This window comes from Aquarana catesbeiana, linkage group LG06 (genome assembly GCF_042186555.1).
Source record: "Aquarana catesbeiana isolate 2022-GZ linkage group LG06, ASM4218655v1, whole genome shotgun sequence".
Classification (NCBI taxonomy): Eukaryota; Metazoa; Chordata; class Amphibia; order Anura; family Ranidae; genus Aquarana; species Aquarana catesbeiana.
In genome coordinates, this window is record NC_133329.1 from 274,957,943 (window position 1) to 274,985,204 (window position 27,262).

The 27,262-nt window shown below is 39.9% G+C and overlaps 1 protein-coding gene across 5 annotated transcripts in view; it reads left to right on the forward strand.

The window, feature by feature from the left end:
- Positions 1-27,262, forward strand: part of ADAM23 (ADAM metallopeptidase domain 23) — a 339,892-nt gene that overhangs the window by 47,854 nt on the left and 264,776 nt on the right. For all 5 annotated transcript variants that reach the window (XM_073633382.1, XM_073633385.1, XM_073633383.1 and 2 more), the window contains exon 2: positions 12,515-12,741. In XM_073633382.1, the coding sequence (XP_073489483.1) occupies positions 12,515-12,741 (227 nt within the window). The remainder of the gene's footprint in view (positions 1-12,514; positions 12,742-27,262) is intronic.

Sequence of the window (27,262 nt, forward strand, 5' to 3'; positions counted from 1 at the left end):
CAAAGTCCTGTTTCATAAGAAGTTGCCCCCTGTGGACCATTTGTTCTCGTTCTGGGGTCCTTAAAGTTGAATTATTAATCCCAGCTAGACTAAGCCAGAACTAGGGTGGAATCTGTGAGTTGCACAGACCCAGCAAGCTGTAATGCAGCATCCTTAGTCGTCTGGTCTGCTTCCATGTGTGAGTTTTAATGTTAATATGGGTACCTCAGCAAGAAGCTGGAAGGCTGAAAACAGCCAATCAAATTAACTTGGCATGCTTGATTGGTTTATCTGCCGAAGTAAAAACAAACTTCTGGCCCTTCAAATGGAACCAAAAGCTCTCTATATCTCGACTATCTATATAAATATACACTCTTTTTATAGCTCACAGGCTTTGCTAAAACATGGAGCTCTGCTTCTTGAGCTGGGAAAAAAGGATCCAATGACTCTAAATACAGATTATCCTTCTGGGTGATAAATGGCATACTCAGTATGGGTATTGCCATCCTCAGTATAAAACCGGGATCAAATCTACAAAAAATTAAATATCTTGGTCTTCAGGGAGTGTGTCCAGCACTGGGTTTACAGCAGCTGATTCCTACGTGATCAATTTAACACATGTGGCTTCCTTTTTCTCCAGCCTCCTCCAATAGAGGCAATAAGGTGGCTGAATTAAAATGTACGCATTTTTCATTGTTAGATTTGTAAATAAACAAACAAAACAAATTCATATTTTGAACCTTTCATTAGAGAAACATTTAGTTAGCTGTATATTTGCTGCGCAGATGTGGGACCATTAAAAATTTATTATTTGACAAAAATAATGTCTGTAACTTTATCTAATAGTACCTTTGCATAAAGCTACAGCTCTGATATATCGGGGTGAACCCTTCATTACTGTGCCCAGCTTGCATAAATATATTACAATGGCTTGTTTTCCTTGTCAAAAGAAGTTTATTGAGTATACAATGTTATAAAGATACATAAAGTAAGTTTACAAGGATCTATAAAGTAAGCTCATTGTTTTACAGTAGGGTTTATATAGGTAAATATCATGAAATTTCAAATATTAAACATTGGGTTCACGTAAACCTAAATTAAAGATATATATCATTTCCTTAGTTACTTTTGTAGGTATTTAAATGATTTATACCTACTATACATATTGTTTACAAGTAGAGTGTATATAGGTCAAATAAATTCTGATAATGAGCTTTAATCGTAAGGTGGAGAAAAGGAAAGAGAAAGAAGAAAAAGGGTTGAAAGGTAGAGGTATGGTCCACAAGGTTGTCCCGCTCGTCAGTTTATTATTCTTTTTAGTTCTCTTTGAAGCCTTAGAATGGGTGTCTCTGTAAGTCATTTAATCTGTTACCATGGCAACAGGACAGAGTCATTCAAGTTTGACAGGAACTGTTGTTTTATCCAAGGATGCCAAAGTTTTTCAAATTTTGGAATTTGATTTTGATCGATGGCTACCATCTTAGCATGGGACATTGTATTATTCATTCTGTGAATTGTTTCTGCTAGTACCAATGTAGGAGATTTCCATGCCTTGGCCACTGTTTGTTTTGCAGCCGTTATTAGTTGGATCATAAGTTTGAATTGAGAGAGTGTTAACCATTCCGGTTTTAGATTAAGTAAAGTTAAATATGGATCTGGTTGTATTATTTTTTTAAATATTTTAGATGCAATCACGAAGACTTCCTTCCAGAAGGTTTGGATTACTGGGCACGTCCACCATATGTGTAAATATGTGCCTATTTCTGGGCATCCTCGAAAACAAAGAGCTGAGGTATTAGGTAAATATTTTGCCACTCTAGCGGGTACAAGGTACCAGCGAGTTAGGACTTTATAATTTGTCTCCAGTGCTAAGATGTTGGGTGAAGATGACTTAGATGTCAGCCATATGTTAGACCAGTCTGTGTCTTCTAAAGTTTGTCCCAGGTCCTCCTCCCACCTCTGAACGTAAGAGGGTCTATTAAGATTTGCTACTCCATATAATTGATTATAAAGTGATGAAATTGTACCTTTAGCAAATGGATCTTTTGTACAGATTGATTCGAAAATGGATAATTGGGATAATGGTGTATCCCCCTTTAGGAATGGTGTATAGAAATTTTTGATTTGGAGATTTCTAAATATCTCAGGGTTTGGTAGATCATATTTTTCTCTAAGCGATGGGAATGAAAGGAATGATTTAGATGCTATGAAGTCATTTAGTGTCTGAATGCCTGATGTTGTCCAAGCTTTAAAAGAATTTGGGTAGATCCATGCCGGATAAAAGGCCGGATTTCTGATAAAAGAAAGGAGAGGATTGTGTGGAGATTGTAACTGATATTTGGTTTTTAGTTTATCCCAGAGAGATAAGAAGTGTTTAGTTATGGGATTATGAATTTTAAAGCGGTCTTTAGGATCAAGCCATAATAAATTTGATATTAATAGAGGGTCATTTTCTGAAGCCTCTATAAATACCCATAATGGGATTTCCTGTTTTGCATGGTATTTGGACAGACTGGCCAAATGTGCTGCTCTGTAGTAGTTAGTAAAATTAGGGTATCCCAGGCCTCCTTTATTTTTGGGAAGATGTAGTGTGTGTATAGGTATACGTGGTTTAGAAGAGCCCCATATAAATGAAGTTGCTCTTTTTTGTACTATTCTCAAAAAATAGGAAGGAATTGGAATAGGGAGGACCCTGAATAGATAAAGCAATTTGGGTAGAATAGTCATTTTGATTGCATTAATCTTCCCTATCCAGGATAAAGGAAGTTGCGACCATTGTTTTATTAGATTTGTGATCTGTCTTAATACAGGAGGATAACTGGTTGAGAATAAGTCAGAATGAGATGCTGTTAAATGAATTCCAAGATATGGGATTGATTTTTCTGCCCATGTGAATGGGAGTGCAGCCCCAGCCGGGATCAATTCCATGTTTGTGAGTGAAATATTAAGCACTAGGCATTTCTTAGGATTAATCATAAGGCCGGATAGGGCTGCAAATCCATCAAGAGCTGGTATTAAGTTAGGACCAGAGACCTGTGGTGATGATAGAAAAAGTAATATATCGTCTGCAAATATATATAATTTGTGTGTAATACCTCCTACTTCAATGCCAGTTATAGTTTGGTTTGTTCTGATGTATTGGGCCATGGGTTCGAGTATAAGGGCAAATAAGGGAGATAATGGGCAACCCTGTCGGGTACCTCTTTCGATATTAAAGGCTTCAGATTTGTATCCAGCATATTTTATATAGGCTTTGGGTTTATTATATAATGCTTTGATCCATGTTAAAAAGTGGGGTCCAAAACCCCATTTTTGTAATGAATATTGCATATATTGCCAGGATACTGTGTCAAATGCCCTCTTAATATCGAGAGATAGAAAACATAAAGGGATTTTCCGTTTTTTAGCAATATGTGCCAATAACACTGCCCTGCGTATATTATCGCCTGCCTGTCTATTTGGCATGAAGCCTACTTGATCTCTATGTATTAATTTTCCTATAATGCTATTGAGGCGTTTTGCTATTATTTTTGCTAATAATTTAATATTGAGGTTTAACAGAGAGATAGGCCGATAATTCACACAGGAAGTATCATCAGAAAGAGGTTTTGGGATCATACAAACAATTGCCATTAGTGTTTCTTGCCGAAAAGAATGTCCATCTAGAAGTTTGTTAAAAGTTTCAGTGAGAATGGGAGAGAGTATTTCTGAGAATGTTTTATAGTATAAAGCCGAGTAGCCGTCTGGGCCTGGTCTTTTGTTAAGTTTTAGGTCTTTTATGGCGTTAGCAACTTCATCTATAGTTATAGGCTCATCCAAACTGCTTTTTTGATTCTGAGATAACTCAGGTAAGGTTATTTTTGAGAAGAAGGATTCAGCCTCTGTAGGATTAAATTCATTGTTTGTCTTGTATAAAGTTGCGAGATGTGAGTGAAATTTATGGACTATTTTAACTGGATTACAAGTGTAAACATTTTTTGATAATTTCAAACGTATTGGTTTGAAAGATTTGTTAGTTGAATTTAATGCCCGAGCCAAATATGTACCTGGTTTGTTTGTATTCATGTAGAAATTGTGTTTGGAGCGTTTTAGGGATTTATCAACTGACTCAGTGAGAAATAGATCGTATTCCAATCTAGATTTTTCCAGATGAGATTTTGTACTCTGTGATGGATTATCTTGAAATGATATGTAGGCTGCATTAAAATTGAGTTCTAGTTTTTTTGCTAGATTTTTGCGTTCCCGTTTAAATAGTGCCATTTGTCTTTGTATTGTACCACGCAAGACAGGCTTATGAGCTTCCCACAGTGTTATTGGGGAGATGTTGTATTATTAATTGATATGTATTCCTTTAAAGCTTGTTCAATGGCCATCTGATGTAGTGGGTGTTTGAGCATTATGTCCGGTAAGTACCACGTTGGGTCATGCGCTTTTGGTATGGCTGAGGCTATAGTAGTGTATACTGCATTATGGTCAGACCACGGAATCGGAATTATATCTGATGCAATAATTTCTGGTATCATTCCTATTGTTAGAAAAATATGATCTATTCTGGTGAAGGTTTGATGAGGGTGCGAGAAATAAGTGAATTTCTTTTTCATTGGGTTACTTTCTCTCCACGAATCTACCAGATTGTATTTGGAAAGAAGTTGAGAAAAAGGTAATCTAGAGGTTATTTTGGATGGTGTAAAAGGTGATTTATCTAGAAATGGGAGGAGGACCTGGTTCGAATCCCCACACATTATCACTGTTCCTATTTTGTGTGTATTAATCACTTGTAATATATGTGAGAGGAATGGTGTAGGTTGTTTGTTAGGAGCGTAGTAGGAAATCACCGTGATTGCTGTATCCATTATATAACCCATGAGTATCAGGTATCTACCTTCTGGGTCTTTAATTTCTGATGATAAGGTGAATGGTGTGGATCGGTGAAATGCAATTAGAGTTCCCCTTTGCTTGGTACAGGCAGAAGCCGTGTAAATTTGTTGATAAAAAGGAGAAATATATTTTGGAGTAGAATCTTTGGTGAAGTGTGTTTCTTGGAGGCATACTATGTGAGCCTTCTTGTTATGGAAAGTACGGAAGGCTTTGGTCCTTTTTTGAGGGACATTTATTCCCTGAACATTCAGGGAACGTATATTCAGTGGTGCCATGGCAACAGATCAAATAGTTTTGACTTACTTTTTGTTATGCAGAGCTGACTGCGCAGATCAACCTGTGTGGACTGAAGAGATGAATAGATAGAAAAGAAACCAGTGAATTCTGGAGTAAAGAGTAAACAAAAAACATATGAGATTAGATGATACATTGTATAAATTATTTTTTGCAAGTAATCACAATTTACCCGTGAAAGAGAATAAATATCTCTCTCAGGGGAATAAGTGCCTTCGTCACACTCCCACATAATATGGTTGGGAGAATGAGGAGGGCTAATGGGGGTACACGGATCTTCCGCTTACAGGAGAGAAGTGCTACGTCAAAAGACATCAAAATGATGTTTCATTAATTGGAGTGCAGAATATAGTTTTTGTTGAAATTATTTATTCCAGGGTGGTTGTATATGGTTAGTCTTGCCCTAGGCTAAATAATTCAGTTAGAAAGGTACTGTTAATAACTTTGGTATTGATGAAGATAGTTTGAATTATTTTGGGATTTTAACCCTTTTAGAGTAAACAATTACATATTTTATTCATATGTAACTGTTTAGATATGTTAACTCATAAAATTGAGGTTGTATTGCTTCAGATTAGAATAAACAAAAACATAATTCTAGGAACTAGTTAGGTAATAATATATTTGTTTTAAGAAAAGAAAGAAAAAGCTTCCATTACTTCTGGATTATTGAACATATTTGTCCTAAAAAGTAATAAATCTATTGTTATTACCTGATAATATATAACTGAACAAGAATTTCCTTATTTCACTTATATATTCTAAGGCTATATGAATCAGAAGTAATAAGAAAAATAACTGGAATGTAGCATGATCCCACACAGTGTGTGACTATCAGAATGCAGTTACATTCAGTTATAAATACAGGTTTTTTATAGAGAACCATCTCTTAGTATAATAAATGAAGAGATATCAGGAATTAGGATGTCAGTCCATTGAATCTTCTTGGTCCATGGATGATGTGGCATAACGGCCTCTTTTGTGAGAATGATGATTCCCATTTTGTTCTGAAATTTTCTGAGTGCTGCCTGAAGGTGAAGATGATGCCATTCTTCTGCGTGTGGGAGAGTTGCTGCTTGTGGGTTCTGTCAGATTTAATTTTAAAAGGGTTTGTTGTAGTTCATCTGCTGATCTGCTTCTGTAAATTGTACCTTGGTAGTTAAATCTGACTGAAAAGGGGAAGCCCCATTGATACATAATGTTGTGGCGTTGCAGTTCCATTAGTTGGGGTTTCATGGATCGTCTTTTAGTAATAGTAAGTTGGGATAGGTCAGCAAAAATTTGATAATTGTGTCCTTGAAAATTAAGTTCCTTTTTTTCTCTTGCAGCAATTAGTATTTGTTCTTTCGTTCTGTAATAATGAAATTTTGTGATTATATCACGTAGGGGTCCATCTTTCTTTTTGGCTGTGAGGGCTCTGTGTACTCTGTCCAGTTCTAAACGTTCAATAGGGATATCTGGCTTTAGTTCTTGTAATAGAGCAGTAATAGTAGATTGCAGGTCTGTCACAGTTTCAGGTATTCCCCTTATGCGCAAGTTTGAACGTCTGGCTCTATTTTCGTAATCTTCGAGCTTAGTTTGAAGTATTAAATTCTCTTCTTTTAATTGTTCCAATTCTGTTATATTTACTTGGATTGTAATTTCAATTTCATCCATTTTTATTTCTAAGGTTGCGGTGCGGTTTCCCAGCTCTCTTATTTCTTTGGTTAGGCTTTTTGTTATTTGGTCTGAGGTTTGTTTTAAAGCCTTATGAAGCATCTTTTCAAATTGTAATAATATTACTGGGGATGCTGAGGAGGCTTGTGGAGAAGTTTGTGAGAGGATTTGTTCTGTATCTAACTCAAATGGAGAGTCTTGCTGTGACATTTTCTGTCTGTGAGAGCGCCCTGATGCTGTATCTTGTGAGGTGACTGGAGCTGCTTTAGTTGCAGTGAGTGCCTGTGAGCTCTTTGTGAGGTGATTTTTATTTCTGCCACGGTTTCCTCCCAGTACCATATTTCCTGCCCAAACTTTCACAGTTTGTTCCCTGGGGCAAAAAGGTTCAAATGGATACCTTTTGAGCCTGCAGGCTCCGCTTTGTCCTTCTCTTCTCTCCTCAGCGGTGCGGAGCTCTAACAATGCATGTCTGCTCCGCTAGGCTCCGCCCATCTCCCCCACAATGGCTTGTTTTCTATCTTGCTGTTTGTGTAAGAACTTCAGTTTCATGTTTCAAAAAGACAACCTTTTTCCTGGCAATATTATAAATTCTTAACTAGATAACACAAATCCTTAGTTTCCATTTGACATTATTTTTTTGATGTCATAACATAATAAATGATAATAATACCCTGCGGTCATGCAGAGATGTCCATAAATCCAAAGCATTCTTGTGCTTATACCACAGCACTTACAAGGAAAAGGGGCACATCATTTCACAATCCACACATTCTGCTTTGGATTTCAAAAATAAAAATAAATAAAAACAAAAGGACCAACAATCTGTATATGACAGAACAGAAAGCTCTCAGCCACATCAAAAACAATACAATTGGCTGCAGGTGCTATCTATCCTAACAGGGTGTGTGGACTTGATGTGATGGGTCTGCTATATTTAAATTTTATTTATTATTACTCTCACATCATGGACCGCACATCAAGTTATTATCAGCCCTTTAGATTTCATTTTTGTAGAAAAACTTCTTATGCGGGATACATCTTGGCTTTGTTAAATATTATGGCAGCTGTATTTTAATTAACAACCTCATCTTAATCTTTTTTTCCTCTCAATAAGGGTTTATTACAAAATGACAAAATTGTTATCATAATCTAAACTAAAATCCATTTTACAAATTTCCCCAATAACCTGGATTTCATTTCCAACCAAAGGTTGTCTAAACCAGTTATAATATATCTATATTATTAATAAAATTCTTAAACTCATATTAGAAATTAATACTCAAATGATAATTTCAATATCACACCCTAATTCTAATATATATTCAGAGATATATTTCCTTAAATTAGGACATTTTACTTAATTTTACTTAATTTCCCTTTTGTAAATGCACTGTTTACACTATCAAAGGATATTCAATTTGTAACCTAAATGTAACCTTGTAACCAAAATGTAACCTTCGTTTTACCATGTTTGGAAAACAGATTCAAAAATAATTGTGATCACATTGTTTATCATTAGATTCATTAACCCGGCACATTTTGTTATAAATGTCTAAAAAACTGAAAATTGGCATGGTGTCCTTCCAGCTTATCACTGATCTCTCATTCCAGCTAAATTCTTTCATGAGAGCACAAAGGAGGGGGTCACATCTGCATACATGACACACACAAGCGATAGAACTAAAGGTTCCAGCATTCACACACATACACAAATATCTCTTTAAAATCGCTTACATTTTTCCCATTTGTACACAACACATGCATATCATTCTCTCACTTTATTTTAACTCTTTTTATTTCCCTGCTTAACTTCTGCTTTCTTTATTTTGTTCTGATATCCTTTGCATCCCATGTATTGTAATACCATACTTCACATACTGTGCCTTCTATGATCAGACGAGCAGCCATAGTGCTCACCCCATCTTCCCTCTCTGACAACATATAAAGTATTCTGTTTTACCTCTCATTTCTCTGTTATGACTTTACTAGTTGTAGTGCCTGACTCCAAATTCATCCCGCAACTTAACATGAAAATGTCCCTTTCTGTCTAGTGTTAATTGTCACCCTTGATCCATCCTACTCACATATATAGCTGTTTCTCTAGCTGTTTACTCTGCATGATTTTTAGTCCCTGTGGACATTGGTGGTAACCCAGTTACCCATTGAGGATCCCTGTCCACTTTAACCATTAATCTAGAGGCTCAGTATGGGCAGAACCGCACCTTTGGTTCATATATAGCGCTCCTCTCTTGTTGGGCATTTTTGAGGGTCTCTTACCCTTCATTCCCTTAATTTAATGCCCATAATGACTGGCCAGTCTTCTCTACGTGTGCCTATACCCTCTTGCCTCTAAACTACTTTATCTAGCAGATGTACTACATATACTTGTGAACAGCACTATTCTTCCCTTTCTTATCTATAACACTCCTATGGACATAAGACATTGACAACATAACATATAACCACCAATCAATACCGTTCGATTAAGGGGAGTAAAATAGGTACCCTTTGTCCCGAAAATGCCTTAACTATCAAGGAAGTCTGATAACTCAAATGTAAGCAAAAGGCTTACCTCAGCCGGCTGATTATCAGAAATTCCCGGATCGTCTCCTTGTTTCGGATTCTCAGGGTCACCTGCAAAACCCCTCCTGGCTGTCTCGCCACCTGACCTGGACATTTTATAGATAGGCAACTCCTATCCTCATATTGATTAGTGATTCTAAATTAATAATAACTACTTAAGTAGGGAACAGACACAAAAGATACGCTCAGAATCTTTCCAAATAACTGTTCTGCTTTATTATAACGCAATTGAAGGTTTTTATACACATAATTACGTAGATATCACATTTATATTACAATTGTACGTTTATGGTATCAAGGGGTGTAACATAGGCAGACTAAGGGTCCTTTCACACTGGAGCAGTTTGCAGGCGCTATTGCGCTAATAATAGCGCCTGCAAACCGACCCGAAAGTGCCGCTGCTTTGATTCCAGTGTGAAAGCCCAGAGGGCTTTCACACTGGAGCTGTGCGCTAGCAGGACGGGAAAAAAAGTCCTGCTAGCAGCATTTTCGGAGCGGTGAAGGAGCGGAGTGTATACCTCCTTTACCGCTCCTGCCCATTGAAATCAGTGGGACGGCGCGGCTATACCGCCGGCAAAGCGCCTCTGCAGAGGCGCTTTATGGTGGTTTCTAACCCTTTCTCGGCTGCTAGCGGGGGGTAAAACCCCCCCGCTAGCGGCCGAATACCGACGGTAAAGCGCCGCTTACAATAGCGGCGCTTTACCGCCAAAGCCGCCCCCGCCCCAGCGTGAAAGGGCCCTAATTCTAATCAGGACTCGAAAGAATGCAAACATGTACTGAAAACATTATTAGTGCCGTGTGCACAGTGAGGGCAGTGTGCAATACATACAAAATAGAATACAATTATATACACAATTTACAAATTTCCATTACAGTATGTATTATTTTCCTGCCTGAATTTATCTTCATATTAGGTTCAGTTAAATCTTTTTTGCCATTAGCCCAACTTTTTTTTTAAAAAGTACTCCAAGTTTTGGGGCATATTTATTGAACAGTGAAAGTGAGATTCACCAAACATTCACTGCAGGCAAATCCTTCACCAGATGTAACCAGGAAAAAGCACCTACAATGAATGTTTGGTGAATATTAAATTCACTGCTTTATAAATATATCCCAATGTAATAGTCACCATACTTTATTATATGGGCAGTTCTGGGTGATGCAGAGAGCAGCAATGACGTAATGACATCCGCATACACACTGTTCTGTGTATCAATTCACTGCAAGGTGTCATGCTCAGGTGGTATCAACATAAGGCCATGGACTTTTCTCAGTCTTCTCTCAGTCTTTAGGGTTGCTGGGTGTCATTTGATCTGGGTGGTTGAAGACATCTTGTGACAGCTCCTGTTTGAAAGTGAATATTGCAGCCAGAGCTGCTTTAATAAAAAACTTCTTGGGGGGCATATTCATGTGGATTCATATTTCAGCCATACTTCTGGTGTTTTAGGTGTATGCATACCTCCCAACTTTTTGAGATGGGAATGAGGGACTCCTATCAGCAAAAGTATGCAGGCATAGGACACACCCCTGGCCATGCCCCCTTAAAGGAGAAACCCACAATTGATTTTTTTTACCACTACTATTCTTTAATATTGGCTCTTGGAATTTAAAAATGCAGCAATTTAGAAATCAGATAAAAGGTTTAGTGCTGGAAAACACTTTTTGATAGATAAATCTATATAGATCTGACTAAAATGAGGGACAAATGAGGAGGAATGAGGGACAGAGGGACATTGCTCCAAACGCTGGGTTTCATCCCTGGTGATGCTCCTTTCCTTCTCCATACTCTTCTCTTCCCATGACTCTGGTACAAGTTGGTCTTGTTCTCATCTGTCCACAGGATGTTGTTCCAGAACTGTGAAGGCTTTTTTAGATGTTGTTTGGCAAACTCTAATCTGGCCTTCCTGTTTTTGAGGCTCACCAATGGTTTACATCTTGTGGTGAACCCTCTGTATTCACTCTGGTGAAGTCTTCTCTTGATTGTTGACTTTGACACAAATACACTTACCTCCTGGAGAATGTTCTTGATCTGGCCAACTGTTGTGAAGGGTGTTTTCTTCACCAGGGAAAGAATTCTTCGGTCATCCACCACAGTTGTTTTCCGTGGTCTTCCGGGTCTTTTGGTGTTGCTGAGCTCACCGGTGCATTCTTTCTTTTTAAGGATGTTCCTAACAGTTGATTTGGCCACACCTAATGTTTTTGCTATCTCTCTGATGGATTTGTTTTGTTTTTTCAGCCTAATGATGGCTTGCTTCACTAATGGTGACAGCTCTTTGGATCTCATATTGAGAGTTGACAGCAACAGATTCCAAATGCAAATAGCACACTTGAAATTAACTCTGGACCTTTTATCTGCTCCTTGTAAATGGGATAATGAGGGAATAACACACACCTGGCCAAGGAACAGCTGAGAAGCCAATTATCTCATTACTTTTGGTCCCTTAAAAAGTGGAAGGCACATATACAAACTGTTGTAATTCCTACACCGTTCACCTGATTTGCATGTAAATACCCTCAAATTAAAGCTGAAAGTCTGCAGTTAAAGCACATCTTGTTCGTTTCATTTCAAATCCATTGTGGTGGTGTATAGAGCCAAAAAGATTAGAATTGTGTTGATGTCCCAATATTTATGGACCTGACTGTATATTTCAGATAATTATTCTAATAGTATTTAAAATTGCATTTAACACTTTTTAAATGAAAACATAGTTGGATTAAACAATTTTTAAAATAGCTGTCAGGAACAAGTTCTGGAACCCTGAAAGATATGCAGGGGCTACCCTCCTTCTAAATATACTAGTTGCCTGGCTGCAATGCTTGCCTTCTGTTTTTAATAACTCCCTGGCTTGAAACAAACATGCAGCAAGTAAAATCAGAATAAAATCTGAACATCTGATGAGCATTCTTTCTTCTAGGTCAGTAAAAGTGTTGAAGCACGATAGGCAGGCAACTAGCATTTTCAGAAAAAAATAGATTAGCAAGGGCAGCCTGCATGTTCCTTAATTACAGGTTTTATTTAATTATATTAAATAAAATATATTCACAGATATACTGCATTAATGCACATAATATTATTCACATACAGGTACTGAATACTGCCTTTGTTTTTGTCTTTTTCCATTAGCTCCGCACCACAATGATACGACGGCTACTGCTGGTACACTTGCAGAAGAAGAGCAGGCTTCTCAACGAAACAGCAGCAGTCGAGAGAGCCCTAATCACAACCAGAGCAATGAAGTGCACAGAGAGATCACACTGCCCTCAAGACTAGTTTATTACCTTAACAAGGAATCAGAAAGCCCATATCACATACTGGATACCAAGACAAGGGACCAGCAAAAACATAACAAGGTATGATAAAAGGCTTCTATCAAATGAAACAACTGACAAAATGCAACTTGGGGCTGAAACTGTATGATTCAATATGGGTTGACTGTATTGAAATAGTGGATGGCAAAGAGAATAACCTAATTGTGGCTAATGTGAAAAACAAAAACAAAATAATATGGTAAAGCATTAACAGGGTGTATACTGTATGAAGCAGTGTTTCTCAACCTTTTTTTAGTCAAGGCACCCTTTAAAATTCTGTACAATCTTGAGCCACCCCATTCTAAAAATATAAAATACGTAACTAATAGTTTTATTTAACGTAACAACATCTATCAGTAGAACACCCAACCTTAGAGGGGATCTATTCTTCCAAAGCAAGTACACCTTTGCACACTGGTACTGACTAGTATTCCAACGTTTTTCTTCCCCCTCATTTTCTCTCCCTCACTCAGCTAATGTGACCCCAGTGCTGATGGATAGGTGCAGGGAAGGGGCAAACAAGTATATTTTAGAGGTCTCCTCCTTATCAACCGATAATGTCATTGGTTGTTATATAGGCTGGAAGGTTGTAATGGTGCACAATCCTGTGGCTTTCTGTAACCAAAAGGGAGGCTTGATCCATCTGCTGGTTTGTATATAAATGTTGGGCAGTTTTTATGCATTTTGCCAAGGCACCCTGAAGAAACCTGAAGGCACCCTGGTTGAAAAAGGCTGGTATAAAGTTTAATAGAGTTTAAAATGGCCTTGATGTGTGTGATTCAGCATGCAACATCTACTGACTGGTAGGATATATATATCCTATATGTCCTAATTCCTGTCTGGTAGCTGTACTGATGCTCACTGGGTATGGTCCACTGTTGTAACTATTAGGAAGCCTTTAATCAATAAAGTGCAGCCACTGCTAGAATACGTATGTACAGGTAGACAGGTAATGGCTGCAGGGGAACAGTATCACTGAGATGCAAAAACAGGATGAAAACAAGTATTTTCTAAAAGAAAAAAAATATAGCAATCACTTGTGACACTAAGGGAGGAATGAATTAAAAGTATTTTCAGATTTTATCCATCTTAGACATCTTTAGACAATGAAAATATAAAATTGATTGACTGCGCTCCAGTTGAGACAAAATTAGACTTTTCTTTAATAGCCTTTACAACTTGTTAAAGTGGTTGAAAAGGCGGATGTTTCTTTACTGTAATGCATAGAATGCATTAAGATTAAAAAAAAAAAAAAAAAAACTTATATTGTCAGCCCCCCCCCCCCCCCCCCTCAAATACTTATCTGAGCTTGATCTTGATTTAGTAGCACTGTACCCGATATTAAGCCCTCAGCTCTGCCACCATAGGAAGCGGCTTCCTGGTGGCACACGGAGAAGAGGAGGAACCAGGAGCGCTGGTAGGGGGCCCAAGAATAGAAGGATCGGGGCTGCTCTTTGCAAAACCATTGTACAGAGCAAGTAAGTATGACATGTTTTTTTTTATTTAAAAAAAGCAAAAAAAAAGAACCTTTACAAACACTTGATTTTCCCTCAATACTATAGAGCAGGTACCCCATAACACTCTGGTCCGGGGCGGGGGGCATGGCTGTAGCGCTCGCGTTCATAGCATGCGTGCTCCTTCATAAGGCATCTGATGAAGGAGCACGCCTGATGAAGGAGCACGCATGCTCCGAACGCGAGTGCTACAGCCACACCCCCCACTCTCCAACATCTGACGTTTCCACCGACGTACCTGCTGACGCGCTGGCTGAGGGAATCCCACACCTCGGAGCTACTTACGCCACCGGAAGCGGCCGGGGTCTGACCCCACCACAGCCCAGCGGATAATTGGATGAGACCCTACGATGTCCAGGAGAACTATTTCCATGCCTGTTTTTATTACCATAATGTGAGTGCATATTTAAACACTATTAAAGCTGTCTTTTACCTAATTTACTACCCTTAGAGCGGCACTACTTTTTTTCTGTTTGTCTTCCCTTCACAAAATTAGGTTACCTTGGTAATGTACTGGTAGCGATTCAGCTGTATCTACCACAAACCTCCTGTTAAGGCCCCCAACAACTACTCCAAGACTATGTAATAGTTGTTGGGGGCCTTGACAGGAGGTTTGTGGTAGATACAGCGAGTTTTTGCAGATGATATGTGCTTACAAAGACCTTTGGGACTGCATTGGGTGGCTACTCCAGCGCAGTCCTACCGCATGGACAAGTCAAAAAGCCTTGATGCCTATGTGCCCAGTACGTTTTATCAGCGCAGCAAGATGAGAAGCAATGAAATGTCTTTCAACATCTCAATAAAGTTCTCAAAAAACTGGAAACAATGCGATCCACCAAGCTCAGCGCATCATTACTGTACTGAGCTCAGCTGGGTTGCACTGCACACTGGTTTGTGTTATATTTACAGTAAATAAGTTGCTATGGTCATTTGACTCCAAAAGAAAGAAGGCTTGTTGTCTGGTCAATTTGGGAGGGGTGGAGGTTCTGTTTGTAAATTTGGGGTTTAAGGGAAGCTTGTAAGCCTTAAGATATGTCAAGTCATGACATCTGATTGATTCTTGTAATATTTTAATTGAAAAATTAATTTTAGACATGATCATATGCACTATCACTTCTCAAAGTGTAACTCCAGCCCAACATATTTATCTTGGCTATGAAGTGTGTGGCAAGGATTAGAACCTCTGTAGGGTTTTTACTTCTATCTGTCTTCTCGTCTGGAAGATTTCACTGCTCTGTCTCCATAGATTCAACAAAAAGTAAAAGGAAAGCTCCACAAAATTAGTGTAAATCCCACCTCTGACAGTTGTCACCACAAAAGGTATCCCCTTTGAAAGATATCCCCTCTATAGCTACCATAGAATTTGGATCTTTGTTCATCTTTTCTTCCAGTGACAAATATTGATATTGGACCCATTCAACAGGGACACGGGCAGCAATAAAAGCTGAAAGAGGTTCTGAACTTCCCTGACTCGATTACTAGCTTCAGATTAGTGATAGTCGCGAGCTTCAACAACGTGCCTATTGAGGCCATTGTACGTTGTGTATGAGGTTGAGGTGCTGATTGGCTCCTCAGCTAGTTTTATCTAGCTGTACTGGGGAGCCGGTTCTAGCTAATTCAGCAAATTGCTTGAAAAAAAAATTGGACATGTTTCTAAATTCACAATATATGAACACCAACTGATATACAGTATATAAGAAATAGGGGTTCTTTGGAAGGGAAAGAGTTATTCATAATTTGTACACTGTATACCTGGCAGTAATGCAGGCTGTAAACTAGCTATCATTGGTGTGCCCAAGTCTTCATGCTGATTCATCAAAGTCCTACTAAATGCGGAAATTATTTGCTATGTAAGAAATCATGTGCTTTTAAATATGTGCTTCACATTGACAGAATCAATTGTAAACCATCCTAAAAATGAGCAATCAGCATTTTACAGAGTCCATTAGAAAACATAAAAATAGCCTAATCGCTGTCAGCACCTGCTACACCCCAACTGCTGTACAACCTCTTGTGAAAAACAAGCGTGGATATTTTTTTAAATTAAAGTCTAACTAAAGGCAAACCTCTTTTTTTTCACTTTTGGATAGAGAGGAGCCGCCTGTGCCCCCATTAGGGAGATTCACCCTTTCTATTTGTTCTGTTCACCATTATCATGGTAAAAATAAAATAAAAAGAGAAGGGAATCACAAATTTTGGGTTGCCACCAGAACAGGGGAAATCTAAGAATGGGGACACTAGTTCTGATGACCCTGGTAACAACAAGGGATTACCTCACTTTAAAGGGGTTTCTTCTCATTTGCTATTCTGGCTATGGGACAGGAAGTGAAGGAAAACCTCCCCAATAGGACACAGATGGCAACAAAAACAGTGGTTATAAACCTTGCTCATTGTATCCAAAATGAAAAAACATGTTTTTGCTTTAGTTCTACTTTAATCACTTCAATACTGATCACTTTCACCCTTTCTTGCTCAGACCAATTTTCAGCTTTCAGTGCTGTCTCACTTTGAATGACAATTGCACGGTCATGCAACACTGTACCCAAATCAAATCATTTATAATTTTTTTAGTTGCTACAAGAATGGTCAATCACTTCAAGAAGGGCATTGGAGCTTTCTGTACCTCACCTTCCCTGTATGATGGGGAACTCATGTATACTTCTTTTGTTTTAATGTGCTCTAGGTTTACGTCTGTTTTGCTGTATTAACAGGTGTATATCGCATGAAATCTAAAAAATATGTATGTAATTAAGGAATGTACCAAAATGCAATTTTGTACATGCCTTGCAATACCTGTACACCACTGTGTTTTCTTTAAAAAAACATTTTTTTTCCCACACAAATAGAGCTTTCTTTTAGTGCTGTTTAATCACCACTGGGTGTTTTCATTTTTTTGCTAAATAAACGAAAAAAGGATGAAGATGTGTTTTTCTTCATCTCTGTTATAAAATGCTGCAAATAAATAATCTTTCTAAAAAATTTAGACAAAAATTTATTCTGCTACATTTTTTGGTGAAAATAGCCCAAATCAGTGTATATTATACGTTATACAAGGGTCAATTCACTAAGAGTTCAATAAAACGGCCCAAAAAAATGCAGTAAAAAAAAAAAAACGCTTGCTGTAAATCAGTTTTGAAAGTGCAATTCACTAAGAATTTTTCATTAAATACCGAATGCAGTAATTGTATGATTTAACAGTAAATACCGCATTATTGAATGCGGTAATTTATGGCATTGAGCTGGTTGCTAAGGAGCGGGCCGGGAAAGCCAGCAGCCACGTCCTTAATAATAAATGACTCATCAGCTGTCAGCGGGTTCTCGCTAACAGCTGAATTTATAAAAAAAAACTGATGCTTATAAATGCCATGCCAAAATTAAAAACATAAACGGCATGGATTCCACCCAAAATCCATACCAGGCCCTTATCCGAGCATGCACGCCGCAGGTCAGGAAAGGAAAGGTGGGGGCGAGCAAGCACTCCCCCCTCCTGAACCATATCAGGCCACATGCCCCCAACATGGGGGGGTGGGTGCTTTGGGGTAGGGGGTGCTCTGTTGGGGACAAGGGCATCATCCCCATAACCCTGGCTGTTGGTAGTGGGGGTCTAAAAACAGAGACAGTTTTTGACAATTCCTTTATTTAAAAATTTAAAAAAACCCCGATGTAAATCAATTTTCAAATCCATTGTAAATCCATTGTCCACTGTCAAACGGTGGAGCCTGCAGTAGGCGGTCAGCCTTCATGGATAGGGAGCGTTTTTTCTTTATTGAGCCAGCGGTGCGGTGGGCGGCGTGATTGAAGATGGATCTTCATCGGGGGGCACTATTTTTTAATTTTTTTATGTTTATAGGTTTATTGTCACAGCTTTCTCAGCAGTTTGACCTTGCCAGCATTAAATGTTTCTTTATTGGGCTATGCTCTTGGGTGGAATTTAAATGGTAAAGATAGGCCTTTTAGACTAGGTCAAGTTAATCTTCAAGCGTGTTCTGTGACTGGCACAGGTTAAGTGCAGTTGAAATTTCAAATAAAGTTGTGGCCATGCCTTTCCAACCTAAAGTGCATTCTATGCATAAAGGTAAATAAACCTTCTGTGTACAGCAGCCCCCCCAGCCCCCCTAATACTTACCTGAGCCCCATCTTGATCAAGCGATGTGTACGAGAGCAGCGGCTCTCCTGGGTCTCTTCCAAAACGTCACTTCCGTCCACGCCTCTTAAAGGCACATTTTTTCAAATGTCATTTTTTTAAATTACTTTTTTTTTTTTTTTTATTGCATTTTAGTGTAAATATCTGTAAAAGATCTGAGGTCTTTTTGACCCCAGATCTCATATTTAAGAGGTCCTGCCATGCTTTTTTCTATTACAAGGGATGTTTACATTCCTTGTAATAGGAATACAAGTGACACCATTTTTTTTTTTAAACAGTGTAAAAATAAATAAAATATTGTAAAATAAATAATAAAAATAAAAAAAAATTTTAAACCATCCCGTCCCAACAAGCTCGCGCGCAGAAGCGAACGCATACGCGAGTAGCGCCCGCATATGAAAATGGTGGTCAAACCACACATGTGAGGTATCGCAGCGACCGGTAGGGCGAGAGCAATAATTCTAGCCCTAGACCTCCTCTGTACCGCAAAATATGCAACCTGTAGAATTTTTTAAACGTCGCCTATGGAGATTTTTGAGGGTAAAAGTTTGACGCCATTCCACGAGCGGGCGCAATTTTCAAGCGTGACATGTTGGGTATCAATTTACTTGGCGTAACATTATATTTCACAATATAAAAAAAAATTGGGCTAACTTTACTGTTGTTTTATTTTTTTATTCAAAAAAGTTATTTTTTTCCAAAAAAAGTGCGCTTTTAAGACCGCTGCGCAAATACGGTGCAAAAAGAAGTATTGCAACGACCGCCATTTTATTCTCTAGAGTGTTAGAAGAAAAACCCATATATAATGTTTGGGGGTTCTAAGTAATTTTCTAGCAAAAAAACCTGTTTTAAACATGTAAACACCTAAAATCCAAAACGAGGCTGGTCCTTAAGTGGTAAAATCATTTTAATCTGTCTAAGTGTTGTTTTTGGGCAAGGTTGATGTTGATACTGGTTAATGTTGTTGTGGCTTTAAGCCTACACTCCTCAGCAGCCAAGACACATTGCAACTGTTGGAGCTTTGGAATAGAGACTTTTGTATTCTCTGGTTTCCTTTATTTAGAATGGATTAGGGACTGTCTGTGAGGCTTATATATGAATCCCCTCCCAAGGAGAGGTCATCTTTTAGAAAAGTGACATTGAGTGCCATTAGTCTACAGTCTCATTCATGCCAGACATGTTTCTGCACTTTTCAGAGCAGAAAAAATCCAGTTCATGTGACAAATCAATATATCTTTAGGCTTTTTGCTGAATCTGAATCACAATATTTCTGGGATCTTATGCTAAACTCTACATTGGGAAATACCATTAGGATATTTTGTCATTTGTGTTCTTGTAACATATCATTTCAAAACAATTTGTAATGGTCTTTTACTAGCACAACAAAAAGTAAAACAAAGCAGGCAGACATGAGCATTCATTACCATTAAGTTATTCATATCCTGAATATGTAGTTAGAAGCGCCTAGTAAAGATTGTCATCTCACTTGGGCATGATCTTTATTGAACAAAAACACTGAATACATCCAACGTGTTTAAGGGGACGAACATCCCTCTTCTTCAGGGCTATAAGCCAGTTTATGGAGAAATCATGAAGAAATTTGCTATAAAACCTGAATTAAGGCTAAATAGGGCTGCAGATAATGGAGCCTAACCCGACCAAAGTGAAGGCAGCCAACCAATTCAGTTGAGGGACAATCTGGAACAGGAGAACAGACAGCAATCAAAAGTTGGCTGAGGGCCAGCTTTCCATTGTTTTAATTAAAGCGGACCTCTAGCCAATAAAACACCCCCTCTCCCACAAATGGAAGCAAATTTCAAATTGTTTATGATTGTTTTTGACATTTATGGTGCTGCACCACAGCAATTGCTTGTTTCTCGACTAGGTGAGAATGACATTGTGCTCTCTGCTGCCTCCTAGGATGTCTATGTGAGTCATTTCAGGAGGCAGTGTTACTGGCAGACGTATGCACGCCATGGGAATCCACGCATGCACAAATGTGCCATAGGTTTTGGAGACTCAGAGATCTGTGGCACATCTGCGCATGCCTGAAGTTTTTCTATGTATGCGTGCAGACGCTGAAGGTACCAGGACAACAGATACTGCCATTGTTGTGCCATGCCCAAGACTTGGCAGAGACTTTTAGCACATCTGTGTATGTGCCATACACTCAAAGATAGCAGTGTTGGAGATGAGGGATGTAGCAATAATTTCAAAGGGCTGAAATTTCTTTTTTAAACAAAAAACATTTTTACTTGCGTCTATGTTCAGTTGGATATGTTGCTTCACTTCTTGTCTGGTGAACCCATTGTCACTAAGTAAGTGAAAGAAATCTCTGTAACTGAACACAGAATAGCAGTATCATCTGAAATCTGGTTTTGCTGGATATGCCCTTAAAATAATTGATGATGAAATATTATGCTGTTATTGCACATCTTTATTACACGTGGGCCACAAAAGAACTGAATAGTCTTCGGGAAACAGTTTCTAGGGATATAGCTTAAATATATTGTTAGGACTGTATTAAACTCAAAAGAAAACATTTATTATAATGCAGTTTACCAATTTTTAGATGTATTGGATGCATTCATTTTCTTTTTTAGGCTTTCTTCTATTTTCACCTGGTGATTCAGCCAGAAAGCCAGAAAAAGCTCTCCAGAAGAATGTATCAGTTACAGAGATGAGGAAAACCATTTAACACACGTGGTTGCTTATTCTTACAATGATGAGCTTTTTTAAAAAAAAAATTGTGTAAAACCTTTATCCCAAAAGGAAAAAAAAAAAATGTTTGCTTTAAAGCATTTGTTAACCCAGCACTTCATATTCCTGATATGTGCACTCTGTACCATGTTCTATTATGAGAAAGTATCCTGTTCTCTATGTATTGTTTCCTTTATGTGAAATCCCTGGTGTTTTTGCTAGTCCCCTTGCTGTCATGTTAAAAACTGACCACACTAAGCAGGAGAGCACTCTGTGGTCAGTTCTCTAGCTGTGCTGGATACTCAGTGTACTCTCCTCCAATGATCAGACTTGTCCTGGCACGCCCTGCTGCACAGCCATTCATTGGGAAGCTTAGTGTGCTGCTGCTTCTCCTCACGCAGCTCTTATGCAGCGGAGACCAGAGGGAATGTGATCACTTATAAAAAATGGGAAAAAAAAGCATTTATAATGTTTTTTTTTATAGCTATACAAAAATGTTTTGCCTTTCATTTCTATTTTAAACTGAATGGGTTGTTGTACAAGGTGATCATTTACAATCACTTTAAATTAGCTGCTTATAAAGTATTAGCTAGAGTTTGGTTTCAGTTTGTTAGTGTATCTAAATCTGCTAGTACATCTAACACTCCCTTCCCCCCAGACTGACAATGCTGCTGTTCAAAGGCGCCCCCCCCCTGTGCTCATTCATCTAGAGTGGGAGCACTCTAATACAGGAGGTATGTTACTGGACAGATCATCAGGTGAAAACAGAAGGAACAAATCCTAAGAAAAGACAACTGATACAACCACCACATATAATGATTAGTAAGATGCAATGTTACATTTTTTTTTGCTTTTAATACTACTTTAAACTAAGGGGGGAAATGCCATTTTACTTCCTGTATTATTCTTTTTTTAAACTGTAGGATGTGTGGTACATGAGCATAGGCCTGGCCTTGCCTTATAATAGGATCACTTTAAAATGTATATAAACCCTAACAATGAACTTCTCTTTTTTTGCTGATTTTTTATATCTGTTTGATAAGTATAGATATATACCTGCTAATTTTGCTAGATATCTCGTAAATTTTCACAAAGACAATAATTCAATCAATAGTCTCAGGTATTCCCTGCTGATTGAGGACGTCTCACCTGATTTGCCCCTCTAGTGAATTATTTCTTATCAAAATAAAACAAATGTATGCTATTTATTGATTGCTTGCTATGGTTTACAAAATGCTTATACATAGTTGCCAAAAATTGAAAAAAATTTTTAGGGACACTTTTTTGGCTGTAGGCGGAGTCTTGTTATAATCAGGGGGCGGGGCATGCATTTGTGGGCGTGGCATAATGGGAAAGTAAAAATGCGGCGTGCATAGCGTGTCTCAAAGTGTCTCAAAGGGGGTGTGGTTAGAGTCTGAGATGAATGAGGGATGGAGAGGGAAAGGGGAGGAGAGCGATGGAGGGACAGCAGCCCCAGATCCTACACAACAATGGAAATATGTGTATTCTAGAAAGTTTAACAATCAGCAGATAAAGATACTCCAAACACCTGGTGTTAGCGCTTCAATCATCCCGGCACCATGGTTGTTATGGTGTCAGGATGATTGAAATGCATTATTTCTATTATTACATTGTAATATAAAATGAAATCATTCAACTCACCATAATGCTGAATCAGTGGGATCCCTGAGCGTGTCACCTGCCACGTCGCCTGCCACCAGCCGTCCGTCCTTGCATCAGGTGTTCCAGCAAAGGCCGTCCTTGCATCAGGTGCCCCCAGCAGAGTCCGTCCTTGCATTAGGTGACCCCATCGGAGCCCCCCTTACATCAGATGTCCCCAGCAGAGCCCCCCTTACATCAGATGTCCCCAGCGGAGCTCCCCTTACATCAGGTGTCCCCAGCGGAGCCCCCCTTACATCAGGTGTCCCCAGCGGAGCTCCCCTTACATCAAATGTCCCCAGCGGAGCCCCCCCTTACATCAGATGTCCCCAGCGGAGCCCCCCCTTACATCAGGTGTCCCCAGTGGAGCCCCCTTCACACCAGGAGTCCCCAGCGGAGCCCCCCTCACACCAGGAGTCCCCAGCGGAGCCCGCCTCACACCAGGAGTCCCCAGCGGAGCCCCCCTTCACATCAGGAGTCCCCAGCGGAGCCCCCCCTCACATCAGGAGTCCCCAGCGGAGCCCCCCTCACATCAGGATTTCCCAGCGGAGCCCCCCTCACACCAGGAGTCCCTAGCGGAGCCCCCCTCACACCAGGAGTCCCCAGCGGAGCCCCCCTCACATCAGGAGTCCCCAGCGGAGCCCCCCTCACATCAGGAGTCCCCATCAGCAGAGTCCTCTTTACATCTGGTGCCCTCCTGTGCTCTGCGCCCCCCCGTGACATCCAGACCAGCCCCTCCTGTGACATCCAGACTGGCCCCCCCTTGACATCCAGACTGGCCCCCGTGACATCCAGACCAGCCCCCCCTTTGACATCCAGACTGGCCCCCCCGTGACATCCAGACCGCCCCCCCATGACATCCAGACCAGCCACCCCGTGACATCCAGACCACCCTCCCCCATGACATCCAGACCGGCCTCAAAGTTGGTCGAGCAGAGCCGCATGGTTACAGTAGAGATTGAGCTGCGGCGTCGCCCATCCCCCGCCCCTTTCCATAACAGGTCACAGAGACTGGCATAGGGGCGGAGTGGGTTGGGGGTGGACGGCTCCGCAGCTCAATCTCTATTGTAGCCATCAGTAGCCAGCCTACGGTCTTCTAGAAAATGGCGGCCGGCTGAGACATCGTCTTGGACCTCTAGCGGCCGGCAGCGAAAATCGTGAAAAACCGAATTTTCCCGGACCCGGACATCTCCCGGGAAACGATTAGATCGGGAAAAGGGTCTAAATCCCGGGAATGTCCCGAGAAATTCGGGACAGTTGGCAAGTATGCTTATAATAACATAGTAACCAAAAAAAATTTAGATATGAACGTGATACATTGCCACTTTACAATTGTTTTTGAAATCAAAACTGGATGTACTGTAGTGATTGGCAGAAGCAGTGATTATTAATGTCTCCACCCAAGTTAAGTCCATGGTTTTTGCTCCCCACGTGGAAGTAGGCATTTCTTTTGTTTAAGACTGCTAGGCCTGCTAGGCTTGCATTCTGGGACACTGGCGATCAATAAATAATGACAGTTAACAGTCAGCTTAACATATGACCTTTTAATCATCAGCTTCCAGAAATCTATTTCGCACCTTTACATGCATAGTCACTTCCTTTGCAAATTGTGTGACTACTCATTAATATGAAAATCAGTAGGCTGGTGGGTTATTTAGGGACAAATTATGGGTTCTCATTTGAAAGGGGGAACTCTGGACTGTTAATCGACAAATGGGCAATTCATTTTTTATAATTGTGATCAACTGAATCTAGCAATTGTGCTTTCCTAGGAACATGTGAAAAACTTCTTTTTGTTAAAGTATACTGTAACCAACATCCTGATATATTTCAAAGTTGGGAGACATTTAAAGCACTTTTTCAGGGTGTGTTTATTTCTGAAATCACAAAAGTCAAAAGGACCACGAATGACCTTACTATTAGGGTTGAGCAGCAGGTGCGCCAATTGAAACAAGCATTTATTGATAATCCTACTGATTCCACTAAGGGGGCTTGGTTGTCTGCCTAGGACATGCTGGACCACCTGGTGTTATCCTCAGTAGACCGAAAACTTTTTTTCCCAAACTAGCATTTTTTTGAAGCAGTAGAGCAGACAGGTTGACTGCTTGGCAAAATTGTGAGGGCACATAGACTTCCGGCGCCTTTGGGGCCTTGCGCACGGGAAACGGTTTATTTCTACTCCAGAACTTATTATGACTGAACTTGTCGCCTTTTAGATTTCTCTTTATCAGTCCAAGCAATCATATACCCTAGACTTGCTGTTATCTCACTTGGATTATATCCGCTTACCGATTTCGTCTGAACGGAACTGCGATTAGATTCCCCAGTTATGTTAGAGGAGTCACAGAAGGTGACAGCTGCGTTCCCCAACTGCAAGGCACGGAGTGACGATGGTCTGCCCATGGAGGTTTACAAACAATATGGGGAATGTATAGTGCCATTCTTGTTATGGGTTTTGAATGCAGGAAGGGAACTTGCAAGCCTTCCTCATTCTAGGACAAAGGCCAATATAATCCTCCTTTTGAAACCAGGCAAGGACAGTACAGACCAATATCTCCTCTCCAAAGCGATATCAAGATCTTAGCTAAAGTCCGGGCACTCAGGCTTAACAAAGTGATCTCTTAGATCATACACCCGGATCAATCTGGATTCATGCCCCAGAAGTCCACGGCTGTCAATCTTTGCATGCTATTTCTTAACATCTAGGTAGAGGCATCTAACAAAGGAGAATGAGCTTTGTTGTCATTAGAGGTCGCCAAAGCTTTCAACATCGTAGAGTGGCAATCCTTGTGGGCTGTCCTGTCTAAATTTGGATTTGGTCTGGTCTTTACATCATGGGCTAAACTGCTTTATAAATACCTAATGGCAGCCATTAGGGAAGCTGGGAGGTTTTCTCCCCCCCTCCACCTGGGCAGGAACACCCATCGGGGCTGCCTACTGTCCCCATTATTTTTTGCCCTGGCAATTGAACCACTGGCTACCTCAATTCAACAGAGCCCTGGCATAGTTAGATATGATTATGGTGAGCTGAATGAAAAGATCATGCACTATGTGGATGATTTAACAACATACTCCTGCGCATAAGTGGGCTGACTCTATAGTGTCCGTAAAGCCTGGAAAAAATGTATATAATTCCTTAAAGCCTTGCTGTCCCCTAGGACTGGGGTCGTCCTGGCTGTGCTATAGGTATATAAGAAAAGAGAGGGCGCACTGGCTTAGTGCATTATCCAACAAATTTATTGAAAGGTATTTGATAGAACCATAAAAATGTCTACTAACAAACATAACATCAAAAATCGCTCATCAGGCAACATGAGTGATTGGTCTCTCACAAATTGCGTGGACTACCCAGCCAAGAGAGGGGGTCCAGAATAGGACCCTGTTGGCTGACGTGTTTCCAAGGAACGACCTTCTTCTTCAGAGCCTAGCTACAGATAGTTTGATCCATGATATTTATAGCTTACAGACACACCCACGACATGAGAGTCAAGGCCCCTCCAATGGAGGAGGAGGGGGGGAGGGCAAGAAAGTTAGAGTGATACAAAAATCAACAAAATGAAGTGAAATAAAATAAAATACAGGAGGGGAAGTGATTTGCACGATGGCTGGAAGTGCCGGTTAGAGCGCATTGCCCCATGTTCCGGTTCCTTGTTCCATATAGCGGAACCACAGATTCCTCCATGCTCCAATAGTGCTTTACACCCCAGAAACATCCACATACAGACTCCACTGCTACCGAGTGCATCATACCATACTTTCCTGCCCTAGAAACCTGTGGTAAGTGTATACACAGCAGTATTTTACTTAGAGAAATGCTGGCAGTTTCTGCATACTGTGATTTGCTGATTCATTTTTATTTACATGTAAAAAAAACAATGTATGGTTCCCATCATGGCATATTTTATCTTCCTTGTGCCTTTGTTCATTATATATTATATTTTATTTCATTTCACTTTATTTTGTTGATTTTTGTATCACTCTAACTTTCTTGCCCTCCTCCACTCCTCCTCCGTGGGAGGGGCCTTGGCTCTCATGTCGTAGGTGTGTCGGTAGGGTATAAATATTGTGGATCGAAAGAGGTTCGGAAAATTCCCCATGGGGTTTTTTAGCAGCATACATCCAATGGGGTATCTCCATACATCCAGTGGTGCTATAGTCTATTATAGGGAATCACTGCATGATACTCTAGGCCAGTGCACCCTCTCTTTTCTTATATTACTATGTGGATAATACCTTGTTACTGTTGTGTGATACCCCTAGTTCTCTTGAGGCAAGGCAGCCATGTGTACTATTACTGAATTTGGGGAGTAATCTGGGCTCACCATTAATTGTGGCAAATCTGCCCTGATGCTCCTGGATGGCAACCCCTCCCAGTGTATTGCCCGTACATGTCTGGTCCCCATAACTTCCTCTTTAAGTATTTGGTCATATAAGTTACCCCTCAGCCTGCGGACTTCTGCCGCTTGAATATATCACCTCTCTTGAATCGCTTCAGAGATAAGATTAGGATCTGGAACAGACTCTGGTTGTCCCTAGTGGGTGAAGT